The 17,479-nt window shown below is 35.4% G+C and overlaps 1 protein-coding gene and 1 non-coding gene across 6 annotated transcripts in view; both read left to right on the top strand.

The window, feature by feature from the left end:
* Rps6kc1 (ribosomal protein S6 kinase C1) overlaps positions 1 to 17,479 on the top strand; it is a 160,071-nt gene that overhangs the window by 8,753 nt on the left and 133,839 nt on the right. For 2 of the 5 annotated variants that reach the window (XM_010642536.3, XM_010642538.3), the window contains exons 2-3: positions 7,976 to 8,026; positions 13,580 to 13,700. In XM_010642536.3, coding sequence (XP_010640838.1) covers positions 7,976 to 8,026; positions 13,580 to 13,700 — 172 coding nt within the window. Of the gene's footprint in view, positions 1 to 7,975; positions 8,027 to 9,076; positions 9,118 to 13,579; positions 13,701 to 17,479 lie in introns of all 5 variants that reach the window. The other 3 variants (XM_033762046.1, XM_010642537.3, XM_033762045.1) reach the window with 2 other exon arrangements.
* Positions 1,847 to 1,978, top strand: LOC117285667. Its single transcript, XR_004516734.1, has one exon. It is a non-coding gene; the product is annotated as a small nucleolar RNA SNORA70 (small nucleolar RNA).

The raw sequence follows: 17,479 nt of genomic DNA, 5'->3' as shown, positions 1-17,479 counted from the left end.
TTTTTTTTTTTTTTTTTTTTTTGGTACCAGGGATTGAACTCGGGTCCTTGGGCTGGCAAGGCAGGCCACCGAACTGCTGAGCTAAATCCCCAGCTAAATTCTTGATCTCTTTCATTGTTGCGAGTACCCAGTGTTAGAGGAGTGGGAATTTATTTTTTAATTGTTAAGTCTTTGAAGATTGTTTGAGAAAATTCTTAGCTTTGGCTTAATTTGGAGCCAGTTTTAATAGAGTAGTTGTGAGGATAAGGAAGGTGAGATTAGTGTGGTGTAAAGTGAACCTATGCTTAAAAACTTTGAAAAATAGTTCTTAAATTTTTTTTCCCTAGAATCTGGTTTTATTCTGGTCTTTTGTTTTTGACTCAAAATTGCTTGGTATAAAACTCACATACCAAAATATTAGTAAATGGAGTTTAAAAATGTAAACAATTCCTGGTTTCATTTTATTTATTGATACCTTGTATATGCAGATATTAAGATTTTATTTTAAACTGCAAAGTTTAGGATTTTACTTTTTTGAAACTTGAATGGAGAATCATTTAGGATGATGCTGCAGTTAGTAAAATTTAATGTGAAAAAAACTTTAAAAATTATCTAGAGATAATGTGCTATTGTAATTTTTTAATTCATTCTTGAGATTTTTATAATTTGGAGAGCTGCAGTTTCTCTTTGTCTTACTCATCGGTGGATGGAATAAGACACCATAGCCTGGGTATCACAAAGGGCAACCATGTACTGACCCATTCTGGAGTGGAAAGTGTGAGATGTAGGTGACAGCAGATTGAGTTTCTGATGAAGGTCCACTTCTTCTTCTTTTTTTTTGCTACCGGGGATTGAACTCAAGACCTTGTGCTTCTGAGGGAGGCGCCAGCACCACTGAGCTAAACCCCAGGCCCGAGGGTCCACTTCTTGACTTGCAGATGGCCGCTTTTTTGCTTTATCCTCTCATGGCTGAGAGATCATTTGTATTTTTCTTACAAGGCTACTAATCCCTTTGGATACTTCCAAAAGGCTTTAATTCAAAGTACTGGCACATTGTGGAGTAGTTTCAACACAGTAGTTTTGAGGGGTCACAAACATCAGTCCATAGCACTTAACTGCTTTCATGGAAACTCATTAGAAAGTTGCATGTCTAAAATTCGTCCTGTTGACCTTTCTATCTTACATAGGAGTTCTTACACTTTAGAGAACTACCAGATCTTTGAAATGTCTAGCTGTGGTTCGTGCAGGTGCTGCCTCTTGGGTCCAGACTCCCTCACTGGCAGATGATAACCAGCCCAAATGTTCTTGCCGATGAGTATACCTGCAGCTCTTCAGGGAGCATAGGGAGAGAGGAGCAGGTGATGGGGTGAGAGGGAGGTGGGGTTTGGTAGGAAGATAATTGCCTGTGTCAGCTGGGTGCTTTTAGGTACCTATTCTCTCCCTGCTGGAGTTGTGATTGTGTGTGTGTGTGTGTGTGTGTGTGTGTGTGTGTGTGAGAAATGCAGTTTAAAAAGTTGGTGAATCTATATGAAATTATGGGTTTTCAGAAAGCTAATATCTGAATTGCATGTATCATATTGATTAATGTGCTATTTAGTTTACCTGGTCACAGCAACGAGAAATGTTTAGTAGAAGGTAGGCTTACATTTTTGTATATCTTGTCATTCATGTCCTGCATGTGAAAAATGAAGAGTGGGCATGTCCCTCTTTTTTCATACTTATTTGTACCTTGACATGTTAATATTTAAATATTAATAATAAAGATATTGATGTTTCAATATATTACTTTCACCACTTTAACTTCTTTGCTTTGTTAGAATCGTAACCTAGCAGCAGAACATTGACAGTGAAGCAGCCATCAGAAGACTTGAGTACCATAAATTGTGCGTCCAGTTCAGCCCACTGGACTCCAGGGGTACACTGGCTGCAAACAGCAGCACCATTGGTAGTGGATATGGCCTTTTGCTTGTGTGGGTTGCACTTAGGGATTTGGTCATTTCATCCTGCCAGGGTGGGTAGTTGTGAAAGAGTGTTTACTTTTTCTTGGTACATTAAGAGACATAGGATCCTTCATTTGTTTTCTTAAATTCAGAACTCACTGACATGAGCAAAGACAGATGGGCTGCAAAAATTGTTGTAGCATTCCCAAGTGGGTTCTAAATTTTAGTAGATATTACATTAAATAAATAGTGATAATGATGTTGAATTGGGAAATCTAAATTTTAGTAGATATTACATTAAAATAAATAGTGATGATGATGTCAAATTGGAAATACAGTATATCTCCCTTTCAGAGATTTACTAGGCATATTAATGTGTTAAAGTCTTTGAGAAATTATGTTGTAAAAATATTTCTTTCTTGAAAAATGGTAATCCAAAATCGATTATCTGGCCCCTCATTTGAAAGCATGGATTTTAACAAATACTGGTATTTCATGAGACATAGTTAGGGAGGATAATACTTTTCAAGATGCATGACAGTGAAATTCTCGATACCAAGAGGCTCTTTAAAATAAGTAGAGTTAAAAAAAATGTAAGGAATAATTCTTTACTGAGTCAGTGGGAACTAATGCTTGCAGTGGACATTTATGAACTTTAGAAGGAATACTGCTTTAAATTACAGGTTTTGTGGAATTTGTTGGTTGAATTTTATGACTATTGAAGTTTATCTAAAGGTACTAAAGTACTGAGTACTGGCAATCTAGTGAATTTACAGTATTTTTGTTACAGAATTATTACTTATTTTGGTAATTACATTTTTTATTAGTTTTAAAAGTTACACAGATTTGGTTTGAGGGTTTATTCATTTTCAGTAAGGTTGTATTCTCTCAGATCTGTCATTGATATTCTTATTTTTCATCAACTTTTCAGTGACTCCAAAGAATTACAGTTAGAGAGAGTTGCTACTAGCAGACATTTGTTATTAACACATATTTTATATTTTTATATATTCGGCAGGAATGAAAGAATAAATGAAATCTAATGGTGACAGTGTTTTATGGAAGTAAAATTAGGTATTGCTGAGAATATTATAGATAAGCAGAGGCAGTATAGTACATTGGAGAGAGCCCTGGACTAACAGACAGAAAATTGAGGTCCTAATCCTAAATCTGAAGACAAATAAACTTTTTTTTTTTTTTCTTTTTTAGTTTTTTGAGACAGGGTTTCACTATGTAGTTCAGACTGCTCTGGAACTCACTGTGTAGCCCAGGCTGGTCTCAACCTCACAGCAGTCCTTCTGCCTCAGCCTCCCCAGTGCTGGGATTACAGGCATGCACCACCAGGACTGGCCTGAAGACGAATAACTTTAAACAGGTCTCTGCATTACCTTCTTTTCTTGACTTTAAAAGCAGTTCTCCTAGTAAGCATTCCTGCCTAAATGGTAGGTTGTTGAAGGAATAAAATGAATCATTCAGCTGGGTATAGTGGCTCACACCTATAATTCCTGGACTCAGGAGGCTGACGCAGGAGGATCCCTTTGAGTTTGAGACCAGCCTAGGCTACACTAGTGAGTTTAGGGCCACCCTCAGTTATGAAGAGAAACTGTCTCAAAGAGACAAAACAAAAATAAAATGAAGCATTCATACCAAAAGCTTTGCAAATATGAATATACATAGTTACCCCTCCAGCATTGTGTTTTGAATGGAATTAGGTAGCGCATATGTAGATTATGATATAATAAAGTGGAGGCTCAAAAACACAATCTGTGACTGATTCTTGGAGCATTCAGGGAGTGGAGAGGGAAAGGACAAAACTTGCAAAAGAGAAGCAAAAGCTCTAAAAACAGGAGACTTCTTAAAGTGCAGTCTAGTTTCCAGCCAGGACTTCCCCTGAGCATCGTTTGTTCTGTTGGGGAAAGAGACCATTAATACTTTACAAATAGCTTTTGATTTAATTTTTACACTAAGCGTACTTCCCTTTGCATTTGGGATATATTTGGTGGACAAAGAGTAATTCTTTCACTACGCCTAAAATTAGAGTGAGAACCTTCATGTAAGTAGTTTAAGAATGTTTAAATTTCAGTTTTTTGTGCTTTTGGAAATAACCATCATTTGTTTTTATTTTGAAAACTTGGAAAGTCCTAAAGCCTTCCACAGTGAGGACTCATGTCATGGGAAGAGTCTAGGATGAAATGCTTTCCAAGCTTCTGCTTAAAGAGATCTGAAAATAATTTGGGGAAACTCACCTCTTTTCCCTGGTCACTGTGTACTGTTGGACTCCGAGTTTCCCGAGGCAGGGGTCACCATGGTAACCGCAGCACATAGCAGAGGTGTTAAGAAGATGGCTGGGATGTTATCGTCACATTGGCCATTTCTGATAAGATGGTTTAAAAATTGTGATAGGGGATGACTAATGAATTTTGCATGTGTAGAACATATATAGTTGATTTCCAAGAGTAGTATATATGAAGAAAATCCAAAATATGACCCTTCTAAAATGTATACCAAACTAGGAAATAATTTTTTCTGTCACAAAAAGATCATTTGCATATGTTAAGGAAAGCTTATTTAAAATAGGAAGCTACTTTAGTATACTTTTTTTTTTTGGTACTGGGGATCCAACTCAGGACCTTGCACTTGCAAGACAGGCGCCATACTACTGAGCTAATCCCTGGTCCGTGTGTGTGTGTGTGTGTGTGTGTGTGTGTGTGTGTGTGTATACTTTTACTATTAATTTTATTGGTACATATAAGATTTACAATATAATGACATTCATTATTGGAAATTTGCCCCTTTACATGATCCGTCTTAGTTCTTCATTTTTCCCCACTCTCCTGCCCTCCCTTTAACCCTTCCCTCCCTATATATTTACAAAGACTTTGTTTCCGTTTTTTCATTTTCTCATATTAATTCCATTCCCTTCTTTTCTTTCCTGTATGCCTCCCACTTCCCCTTTCCCTTCCCCTTTGCACTTTTCTTCCTATTTCACATTATCTATTACACCTTTTAGTCTTTATACTTTCAGTTTCTCATACCAGAGAAACTAACTGGTGTTTACACGTGTGTCCTATTTATTTCACTTAAGAGTATCGCCTCAATGTGCATCCATTTAGCTCTAAATATCTCTAGTTTCTTGTTCTTTATGGCTGAATAGTACTCCATTTTATAAAAAAAAACACATTTTCTTTTCCAGTCTCTCATTGATGGGCAATTGGGCTGTTTGCAAGTTTTACCGATTACAGATTGTGCTGCTGTGAACATGGGTGCACATATATCACTGTGGTATAATTCTTTTAATTCTTTTGGGAAGATACCTAGCAGGGGGATAGCTGGGTCAAATGGGACCTCCAACCCTACTTTTTTGAGGTATCTCCATACTGATTTCCACAGTGGTTGCACCAGTCTACACTCCCACCAGCAGTGGAGCAGGGTTCCTCTTTCCCCACAGCCCTGCCAGCATTTGTTATTGGTTGATTTTGTGATAGCAGCCATTCTTTCTGGGGTGAGGTGGAATCTAAGCATGGTTTTCATTTGCATCTGTTGAATGACCAGTGATGTTGAACATTTTTTCATATGTTTACTTGCTATTTCTACTTTTACAGTTCTTACAATTAAATGACAGTGACAGTACAATATATTGGCATCTGTGGTGCACAATGAAAGCATTCTTACGAGGGAAATTCATAGCAGTGAATACTCATATTAGGAAAACAGTAAGCTCAATTACACAATCTGATGCTGAACCTCAAGCTTTTAGAAAAAGAAGAGCAGGATAAACCCAAAAGCTCATATAAGGGAGGAAATTATAAAGGTCAGAGCAGAAATCAATGCAATGGAGACCAAGAGAACAATACAAAAAAATCAGTGAAGCCAAGAGTTGGTTCTTTGAAAGAATAAACAAAATTGACAAACATTAGTATACTTTTAATTGCAGGAAATCAAATATAAATTGGATACTGGGGATCGAACTTGAGTCCTTGCGCTTGCAAAGCAGGCGGCGTCAAATATAAATTTGAAAATAAGACACATCTGACTAAACCTTATTCTGAATGATCTTGTGTTGATTATTATTATTATTTTGTACTGGGGATTGAACTCAGAACCTTATGCTTGCGAGGCAGGTGGCGGAACCACTGAGCTAAATCTGTGGCCCTTGTGTTGATTATTTTTGATCAGTTGACTATTAGCGGATTGACTGTCTCCAATGACTTCTCTTCTGATTAGTGCATTTTGAAAAAGTATAAAAACTTTATATGAGGGAACTAAGTCATCTAATTCTGTGACATAGTAATTAACCAAAATATGACCAATTTAATTATGTGGAAAGGTTTATGTGTGGGAGGAACAGATTGGTGTTTGAAGGTAATAGTTAAAATGAAATAGCTGAATAATATACTGTTGTTAGTTATCTGTTTTGGCCTCATTCTAAATCTTTGTTGTCTAATGTGGTAGTCATTAGCCACATGCAGGTATTAATTCAAAAGAACTAAAGTTAAAATTCAGCTCCTAGTTGAAGTAGCCATTTCAGGGGTTCAGTGGCAACGGCTACTACACTGAATGGTGCAGTAGGATCATCTCTGCATAATTACAGAAAGTTGTGCTGGTTAGCCCTGTTCTAAGTTAATGAAAATTGTAACAAATTTATAAACTGAAAATTGGAGGACAGAATGACAGGAAGTGATGGTCTGGAATTCTTAGATGGGACATAACAGAATAGTTAAACTCTAGTAGGAGAGTGGGAACTGACTTTTAGAATCATGCTGCTCTTTATGTTACTCGATGTTCATGATAGCCAGATGAGGGAGGTGGTATTGTCCCCATTTTATAGATGAGTTCAAGCCCCATATTCAGGAACATAGTTTGAACCAAGGTCTGCCTGACTTTAAATGCATTATTTTTTAATGTCATTTTGGACTTCAAAAGTAACATTGAATGGATCTTACCCCAGTGCTTGGTACTGTATATTGTCATTGGTCATCAAGGACAATTTTCTTCCTCCCTCTCATGGGCAGTCATGTTTAATTTTTTTGGGGGGGGTTCTACTTTTGCAGGATATACCACTGTAGCTTCAGGTTCATTAGTTTTACATTTACATAGATGATATTATGTCATATTAATTAATATTATGCATATTACATATACTAATATAATGTGATATTGTCCCACTCTACCATGCTGTTTTTTCTTTTCTAAAGTTTTTGTTTTTGCTTTTGTTTTTTGAGACAGGGCCTCAGTATGTAGTTGAGATCTTCCTGCCTCAGCCTCTCAAGTGCTGGGATTACAGGTGTGCGCTACCACGCCAGGCCTCTAAAGTTTTTTGAGTCAGTCTTTCTACGAGTGTTGGAGTTTTTGGCCTTTGTAATCAGAAAAATTTGAAAGAATCTTGTCTTGTAGGTGGACACACACAAAAATACACACACTCACGTACACATTTTTGGTACTAGGTGTTGAACCAGGCCTCGGCATGGTAAGCAGGTACTCTGCTACTGAGCCACCCCCCGACCTCTGCTCAAGGAATATTGATAGGATTATTTGTCTTTGAATGCTTGTTTTGAAATTGTTTATGTTACTTTCATTTTCTTCTTCATTATTAGGTGGCCAGTGATCACCCATCGCTGATCTTGGTGTGTCGAACATTGTGATTGCCTTTTTTTAAAAATTGAAATTGTATAGGCCTAATTTCAGATTCACATACAGTTAGAAGAAATAATATATTGAGGTCTGTGGTACACTGTGCTCAGGTGCTGCTGTTCTTTATGCTTCTGGTTTACATATAAGCTGGGAAGGAGGGTAGGCCAGCTTGTTAGAATTATATTAAGAATGAAGGTGGGAGACATTCTCTCATGAATATAATACATGTATGCTTAATGTTAGCTGCTTTTTTCTTTAAATTTTAGTATTTTAGGTAGTGAAATTATTATGTGGCTGATTTTTAGTGATAAGTATTTTTTAAGCAAATTGAAATTTTTATACCAATAGTATTGGAAGTAACTATATAAATGTGAAATTTTATATTTTGATAATGATTAGATATTTCTATGTATGTTTTGTTTTAGGTTGTTTCACGGAAAAACCCAGAGGATGTCCAGGAGGTAACATGTTTATCTGTATGAAAATTTCATTTTCTATTTTTGACAATTTAATTAGATACTTTCTTGAAGAAATTGCCTGAGCTATTTGTATGTCAGTTTTTGTATTTGTATTAAGATTGTCTTCAGCTTCCTAAAATAGTAGTTAAATGTCCTATTTCAGACCTACTATAGGTGTTTTAGTAGGTATTACATTATATAAAAAAGAATTTGAGGAATTATAGTGCTATTTAATAGTGATGATTATTCTGGCAACTAATACTCTTAAGATTTCTCTGTTATTTTTTAGGGCCTCTGTTCATTTCAAGTTCATGATATTTGTTTAATAAAACATTTGGTAACTAGTATTAATTTTAAAGATTATAATGATAAATTATGGGTCTCCACCTACTTCCAGTTTTATGTTGAATTGACATATTGACTTCTTGCAAACCTGCTTTAGGTGTAGATGTTTCTTTTTAGCTTTTAAAGCTAATTCTTTTGAAGACTCTTTGCATTTTTCCCTTTTTCTTTCTTTCCATCTCTCCAAAGCGATGCCATTTTTACTTACAAATGGGGAATTCTCTATTTGTAATTTGTGCCTGTCACATATTTTTAGGAATTCTTACTTCTTTTAATGTTTCTTGATTTACTTTCATTTTGACCCCTGCTCATTGTCACTAAGTCTGGATGACATATATTGGGGGTTTTGTTCTTGCTGAAGTTTAAAACATGCAGTTAATTTGCAGTCCTGATTCTGCCACCTGGTTGTTGTGCATCCCCAGTTGAATTTGCATGTCTGGGAGGGGCATGAACATTTTCTTTAGCCATAGGCCCCACTGTCCTTCTTGACCACACCTGGCTTGATTTATGCATTTAAGTTGACTCTTTGGTCTTGGTTGATTTGAATATGTAACCCTTGGGTTGAGAAAATATTAAATGTTTTACCTTACAATTCCTTAAGGTATTGTGTCTGATATGACATTTGTTTTTGACCTGTGCTTAACAGGTTTAATAAGACACATTTTAAAAAGATTTCGTACCACTTTCCTCATGGGTTTTAAGATATCTTTCTTTCCCCCACAATAGGGAGAATAGCGTTAATTTGGAAGAAAAGTCCTTATATGCCTGTGAGTGTTTTTGCACCATTGTTTAATGAAAGTAATCTTTACTTAAGTATCCATTGATTATTATGATTATTAGATTTCTGCTAATTTTGTTGAATTAGTGGATTCCAGGCTATTCTACTTTTGAGAATTTACATTTCTGTTACAATTGAAAATGGGTCGTGTTTCCTTTGCATGTGTTGTTTGATTGCTGTGCTGTAGTTTGTAGCTTGATGTTCCACTTTTCCAGGGAGGATCCTGAAACAACCTATCCATGAACATACTCTCTGCCATTTCCTTAATCTTTTTTTGGGGAAATCTCTTTTATAATAACAACTGTTGGTGAACCATTCATCAGAAAACTCTTGTAAGTGTCCTTTAGTTAGACAATTGCATGGTCCTTTGTTAGAAATAATATAAAGTCTTTAAAAAGTCTCCTATCCAGTCGGCTTCTTAAAGTATAGAATAACCTTTAAATGACCTGTATCAGTACTTTTTATTTCTCACTTATCTCTATTAAACGTGGGAATTTTCACTTAGGAAAGGAATTGACCGTGACTTTATTTCCATTTCCTTGCACCTTTTTTATTACCTAATTAATTCATTTACTGCTTTGGAAGATAGCTGGGCTTCATAAGAACTATTTAGCATTAGTAGATATACTGTTATTGTAGCCAAATATAGGGCCAATTATATGATATACTTTTGGCGCTGGTAAAGTTTTGTCCTTTTTGTTTTATATGCATCTTGGCACATGCTATCCGATACATTTTTTTCCCTAAGAATGCTAAAAATATATTAAGATGGAGTAAATAATTTAAAGTTACCTAGGATAACTATCTTCTTAAAAGAATTCTATAATTTCCTCTAAATTTTTATTAAGAAAAATATGAGTGAATGTGCAGTGGTCCACCAGATGTTGATTTTTGGTCTTTTCATTCATAGATGGTCTAGAACAGTGGTGGGGAACCTATGGCATGTGTGGTATTTGTTTTTAACACAAACAATGTTAATGTATAAATTGTTTTTTCTAGACTGAATCCTCAGTGTTCAGGTTTAATTGCAGTGCTGTCATTTAGGGATAAATACATGGGTTTTGGGTTGCCGTTTGGGCACTTGTCTCTAAAAGATTCGCCACCACTAGTCTAGCACATAAGCCACGTGTGGGATAGTGCGGGAAGACTGTGTTTCCTCATCCCCCAACTTTCCTAGGAGGGACCTGTAGCTCTCTCTGTATAGGTAGCATATCTCACTGGTAAAATTGGGAATGGAAAACAACTGAAGTTGAACTTTCTGTATATCATATTAGAAATCACTAAATTTTATGTCTTTTCATAAAATAGTTTCTGAAAATAGATACACACTTAGAGAAATGTAATAAGGGAATGAAAAGGCTCTTGAAAAGAGAGGAAAAGTGGCACTGCCCCTGCCTCATAAGCACAAGGTCCTGAGTTTCATACCTGGTACTGAAAAAAAAAAAAGCTAATGGCATGATATAAGAGGGCTGGGGATGTAGTTCAGTGACACCATGCCTACCTGGCAGGTGCAAGATCCTGAGTTCAGTCCCCGGTGTCAAAAAACAAAGAAACTATATAAGAATAAAAAGGCCCACATTAATTGAAGTGAGTGATTTCATGAAATACAGGGATCTAAACATTTTTGATGTCATTTATAATTGAAAAGAAGGTATTATATGTAAAAATATCTAAGGGAATATTCTAATGAAAAATGAGGCTCATTAAGTTTGTAGTCTGTATGTGGTTATCACTGAGTAACACTTCTTTGATACATTTTCTTTAGAATGACTTTAATGAATAAGACATTTGTGCAGGTTTGGTGTAAAGTAATAGATATTATAAAGTTATTTTTTTCCGATGGGAAAATGTCAGAATGTATTAAATAATTTTTGCATATGTCTTTGGAACTTTATGTGGTCCAAATATAAACATCAGTATTTGCTGATGTATTAGAGTTGTACTTTTATTCAGTTGTCCATTTTGAAGGTTTCTGGAAACTTCAGAGTTGAAAAAGGAGTATGAATTTGACAAAAGGAGGCAGTGGATGTGATATTTCGCTATGCTCGTAGGTATTTCAGTTCCATAGCCCTACTATTGGGATAAAGAATGCGTGAGAGAATTAAACAGTGGCATGGTGAAGAGATGCAGATCCTTGTGTCAGCAATTCCAATTTTGTGCTGACAAATTGTACCCTGGCATTTTAATCATCACTATGATTGAATTGTTAACGTTTGCCTTTTAAGTCATTCTCTGTTTGAAAATGATCTTGACTAGTATATAAGTTTTATCTGAAAACTTGTTTCCATAATCTGCAGTCTTAGGAATAGCTCTCCTGTTCACGTGGCAGTGGCTTTTCACCTTATGTGGTACCCAATTCCTGTGCCATTTTCCTCATAGTAAGATAGCTCTCATAATCCTGTTGCCCAGTTCCTCCTATCCCTTAGCAGTGCAGTGCTAAAGCAATTTAATATATTTAAAAATATGTGAAATAACACCTTTTTCCTCATGACAGAATTATGTTCATGTATCAAGATCAGAGAAGCAAAAAATATGATGGCTAAAATCTCACTGTCCTGAGGCCTTTGAGTTCTCAAGTGTTGGCTGGACTGTCAGTCAGTTCCTTTCCTGCTATTTAGCGGAAGTCTTGGTTCTTTGCTGTCAGCTTTTGTCTTGCTCACTTCCATTTTCAAGTAAAGTCCCTCTCTCTGTCTTTTTCTTTCCTCAGTGGCTCATCTCACAGCATGGCCAGGTTTCTTAAGGACTTTGTTCTTAGTTTCCAAGTTTCTTTCTGCCTGGTCCTTCGGTGTCAGCATTTCTGTCTATTCCATGTTCACTCCTCTGCTCCTTAGGAAGCCTGAGAAACCTTTCCTCACCCATTACCTCCAGTCCAGGCTCCCAAGGAGCAGGTTTGGTTCTTCATCCCCACATCCGGTGAGATACCTAAAGCAGCTGTCTATATAGCAGATTTCTTTTTTCCTCATGCCACTTCTTCCTTGCTTCCACCGCAGGGGATGGGCCCACCAGTTGGTTACCCAGTTGTAAGAGCCAACCAAGATTCTGGTAATTCCTCTGTGGCATCTTTCTTTTTACCAACTTCATCCCATGTGCCCCCCCTCCACTATTTTTTTGCTCTGTTGACCAGTTCCCTTCAGATAGAACCTTCTCCGGTGTCCCCTGTCCCAGTACTGTGCTGCCCTGCTTGGTGTTGACGGTGCCATCTGTGCTGGGTATGCGGGGCTGGCTTACTGTTCCTAATTAGATTGGGAACGCTGGAGGAGGGAGGCCCTGTGCTTGTCATTTCCTCACCCTTTGTGACAGTGTGATGCCCAGCACACAGCAGGGCTGTGAAAGTTTTTGCTTTGGTGAGTGTTTTTGTTGTTTACTGAATGAATAAGAGTAAAGTAACAGGAGAGGCACTTTGTTTAAATCTGCCTTATCTCCTAGGATTATAATTAAATAAAAAACAGGAAGGACAAAGGTAGACTTCTTGGTGGTATATAAAATTAGATGAAGAATTTCATATAACACAGTAGGCTTTTTGGCAAGAATCTCTTAAATCACTTACCTGCCTGACTATATCTAGTCATTAGCATCACACTCTGTTGTACATAAAAACACTGAGAATTCATCAGAAAGGAAGTAATTAGTTTTCACAGGAAAAGGCCCTAATATATGAAGTACAGTTTAAAACTCAGTTTTATTCTGTTTGGTGGGGACTGAAGGACTGACTCAGTGATATCAAAGCTATGTGTTAAATCCTTTCTTTTTGCACAGTTTTCTTTTGTCTAATTGAATCTGAGTAAGAATATTTCAGACTAATGAAGCAAACTCACTTTCACATGTTATCTAATGTGGATGACTATTATTTTCTTTTTTGGAATATATGTTCTAGTTTTAGTGGTATTCTGATCAGCCTTAACCCTGTCCCCAGATAATATTATTTAAGAAAAAGTTATGAAATAGGAAAATTCCTGTTAATGACTTGCTGCACAGCCATTTCTTCTTCAGTATTACTGAATTTATCTTTTTAGGTAAATGTTGAATATGTCCTTTGTGCTTAAAAATTGCCTTAGTTATTTTATTTTTATAAACATGTTATTTTTGAGAAAGAATATATGTTGGACATTTAACTAATTTCCCAGGACAATAGTAATTGGTTTTCAGGAGATTAAGAGACATTTTATGTGTTATAAAAGTTCTTTGTAAGAGGTTGAATATTTTTCCAGTAAATATAAAAAAGTATGTGTTTAAATTTAAAAACCCAAACAAAATAGCATGAGGGAGAGTTTGTACTTTATAATTTTAAAGCAAATATTAGTGAATTTCCAACCATTAACCCTATTACTTAGAACATGTTTGTTCTACTTGACAATTTTGAACACTTTAATGAAAAGATTACTACTTGTTCAGATATCAGAACATAAATGATTCTGCCCTGAAGGACACTTTTAATGTTTTTCTCTTTTTAGATAATCGTATGGAAGAGGTACAGTGATTTTAAGAAACTGCACAAAGAGCTATGGCAGATTCACAAACACTTATTCCGTCATTCAGAACTGTTTCCTCCCTTTGCTAAAGGGATAGTGTTTGGTAAGTGATTGTTTCGAAACTGTAATTGAAAAGAGTGATGATTAGCTACTTATGCATGTGGATGTGTGCTGAAGCCTGACAGACTACAGTGTGAGGCCGGAAGCCTCTTTACTGGTTATGATAACTCACATTATTCAGTAAGCACTTGAAATTGTGTTTCCTTGTTCTTGGAATGATTTTGTTCATCCAGAAGACATCACTCTTCCCTTTCACAAAATGGCAACTCCACCTCTAACCAAACAAGTGAAAAACATTTAGGAAACTAATAAAAGATACTCAGTTATTATTAGCTGGGCTTGCTGGCACATGCCTGTTTGGAGGCTGAAGCAGGAGAGTTTGAGCCCAGTCTGAACTATAGAGTGAGACTCTGTCTCATTTAAAAAAAAAAAAAGGGAAAGAAAGAAAGTTGATTTATTCTTACACACGTCTCAATTCTTTGTTCATATGTTTTCCTAACATTTTTCTCATAATGTGAATTATGAGTTGTGGTTTGAGTTACCTTGTCCTGATGCGGACATTTTGGCATGGTGCTCAATGTTACTGATTCACAATTGTTAGGTTTCTGCAATGTTTTAGACCAGTTAAATGAAAAAATATGTTTGATAGTATTCAGTTACATATTTAATATAGAAAATATTAAATGGAAAATAATGGAAAAAACATTCAGAGGGTATGATAATAGCAACAGTCAAAAAACAATGACAAAAATGGTTATGAGTATTTTAGATGTTGTCTTAGCAGACTTTAATGTGGTTTATATGTGTGCACATGAATTAGAAATGTTATATTTACTTTTAAAAAATGTCCTTTTTTAACATTTCACTTTTTGCAGAATATGAATAAAGTCCTCTGTTTTTTAGTGGTAGTATGTATGGATTAATATTTATATTGAATAAGAGTGGTGACAGTGGCTATTCCTGATTTTATTGTTTTTTAAAATTTTATTTTATTTTTTGGTTCCGGGTATGGAACTTCGTTCCTTGAGCTTCCGAGGCAGATGCCAGAACCACTGAGCTAAATCCATGGCCTTGTTCCTGATTTTGTAGTGAAAGCTTTCAATTTTTGTCCATTTAGTATGATGTTGGCTATTGGTTTGTCATATATGGCTTTTATCAGATTGAGATAAAGACCATCTATTCCAGTTTTCTGTAGGGATTTTTTTTATCATGAATGGGTGTGTGGCTTTTGTCACACATTTTCCACATTTATTGAGATGATCATATGGTTTTTGTTTTTGGCTCTGTTAATATGGCACATTATGTTTATTGATTTTTGTATGTTGAACCATCTCTGCATCACTGGGATGAATCCAATTTGGTCACAGTGTATAATCAATCTTCTTGATGATTTACTTCATTCTCTTTGCTAGTATCTTATTGAGGATTTATGCATCTATGTTCATTAGGAAGATGGGCCTGTAGTTTTCTTGTTTGATTGGATCCTTCTCTGGTTTTTGTTATCAGGGTAATGCTTGCTCCCAGGAATGAATTGGAGAATATTGCTTCCCTTTCAGTTTCGTTAAGTTTGAGAAGTAGCAGTATTAGATCTTCTTTAAGTTTTTTGTAGAATTCAAAGGTGAATCCATCAGGACCTGGGTTTTTTTTTTTTTTTTGGTAGGTAGGTTTTTAATGACTTCTTCAACTTCATTGATTTATATTGGTTTATTTAGAATTTCTTATTTTTGGTACCAGGGTTTGAACTCGGGATTTTGTGCTTGCAAGGCAGGAGGTGGAACCACTGAGCTAAATCCCTGACCCCTACACATTATTTTTAAAGTACACAATTTTTTTAGATTATAAAAGTGGCAGATGAAAATAAATGTTGATACAGAAAAATATTTTAAAAAAACTAATGAAAATTCAATCTTAATACCACCTCCTAGACAGTATACTATTTTAGCCTGTTATTCTACATTCTGAGCATGTATGGCACTTTTTTCCTCATAGGAGTACGTGTATTTCACCTTTCTTATATAAGCCTCAAAAATAGAATCTGCTATGTATGCCTTTGTAACCTCTTTTATGATGGTCTTTTCATAAAAGGATTTACATTATTAATTTAAAAAGATTGATAGGATTCCAATGTTTGTACTGCAGTTTATTAACCAATCTTTTAATGATATATTTTAATGTATTTATATATTAATGTAACATATAATATGGTATTTATATATTTATATTACATAATATATATTTTATATATTTTAATATATTATTTTTATTGTCAGTACTACAGTTAAGATCCTTTATATATTGCTGTGTGATACACAGTTACTTGATTAGAATAAAGTTCCTGGAGCAGAATTGTGCATTCATGGGTATGCAGTTTTTATGGTTTTTAATCCATAGTGTCTTATTGTTTTCAAATATTGTAACACCAGTATCCTTTTAACAGTAGAATAACTAATAAAGTAATACAGACATATTACTAAGAAAAGTAAAAACCAAAAACCAAAGTAATGCTAGTATACATTGTGTTTTTTTTTTTTTTTTTGGTACTGGGGATTGAACTTGGGTCCTTGCATTTGTGAGGCAGGCGGCAGAAACTGCTAAATACCCGGCCCATTTTTTTTATTTTTTAAAATTTTTTTATTTTTATTTTTTTTTAACACTAGTATAAAATGCATAATAAAAACAAGTTTCCTGCTTTGCCTAGCCTCCCACTCAGTTTTATTTGTTGAAATAACTGAATTTTAATCCTTTTTGGTTTTTGTTTTTGAATTGCTTATTATTTACATGTCTGTAAAGATAAGTTTATATTAATTATTTTTTTCTTGATTTAATGGCTTTCAGGGTATCTGTTTGGTACTCAGATAAAGATTTGCTTTCTTACCTTGTTCTTCTGTATTCATTACATAATAGTTTTAATTTCTGTATTGTCTACATCTCTATTTTTTGTTCCATAGTTGAAGATAATATTATTTATTTTTATAAGATGATTCTAATGGCATTTTTGTCCTTCCTTCAAACTGTTCAGCGGCCTTTTAGCACATAACTTTATTAGTATACATAAAATCTGTACTAATTTTAATGTTTATCAATCTGTTCAGTAATCATAATTAAACTTAATTGATGGGGGTCTGAAAGCTGGAATTTAATAAACATCATTTATATAATTATGATTATGCAAACATTATTCATAGTAGAGTTGGATGGTGTATCATAATTATATATTGTTCCCTAGGGTTTAATTGTGACAACTACTGTGCCAAAATAAGAAAAATGTTTAAATGAAGTGTTTTTTTCCTTATACTACCTCATTAAATCAAATCAGTTTACTGGATTGAGTTAATGAATTTTAGTTTACTGAATATTTGGGCTGTGGATTTGTGGTAGCCAGCTTCGAAATGGTTATCTGTGACTCTTGTCTTCTGTGTCTGCATTTTTTTTGTCTCCTGTCCACAGATGAGTCCTGGGTGGTCAGTGTGACCCACAAAACTGTGGCAAAAGCCAAGGTCTCCTGTTCTGGAGATTTGCTTACAAGGCCTGTGGCTTGTCTATTGAGGATGTTTTTTCTCTCTCCCCTTGCCAGAGGGAGACAGCTTCCTGTTGTAGGGGCACTTGCAACCTGGAAAAAGGCCCACATGGTGACAAAACAGGCGCCTCCAGCCAGTAGCCATTGCACGTACATCCTGCTGTGTGGCTGACAGACTGCAGCCTCCTGAGGGGCCCTGAGGCAGAGCCACCAGCTAAGGCATCTGTGGCTTCCTAACCCTGGAGGAAAAATTATCACAGGTTACTAAGTTTTGGGAGGTAGTTACACAGCAATAACTACTATAT

Source organism: Fukomys damarensis, unplaced genomic scaffold (assembly GCF_012274545.1).
Source record: "Fukomys damarensis isolate Sample0158 unplaced genomic scaffold, DMR_v1.0_HiC HiC_scaffold_11, whole genome shotgun sequence".
In the NCBI taxonomy this organism is placed as follows: domain Eukaryota; kingdom Metazoa; phylum Chordata; class Mammalia; order Rodentia; family Bathyergidae; genus Fukomys; species Fukomys damarensis.
The sequence above is the reverse complement of the archived record's forward strand: the minus strand, read 5'-3'. Positions and strand labels throughout refer to the sequence as shown.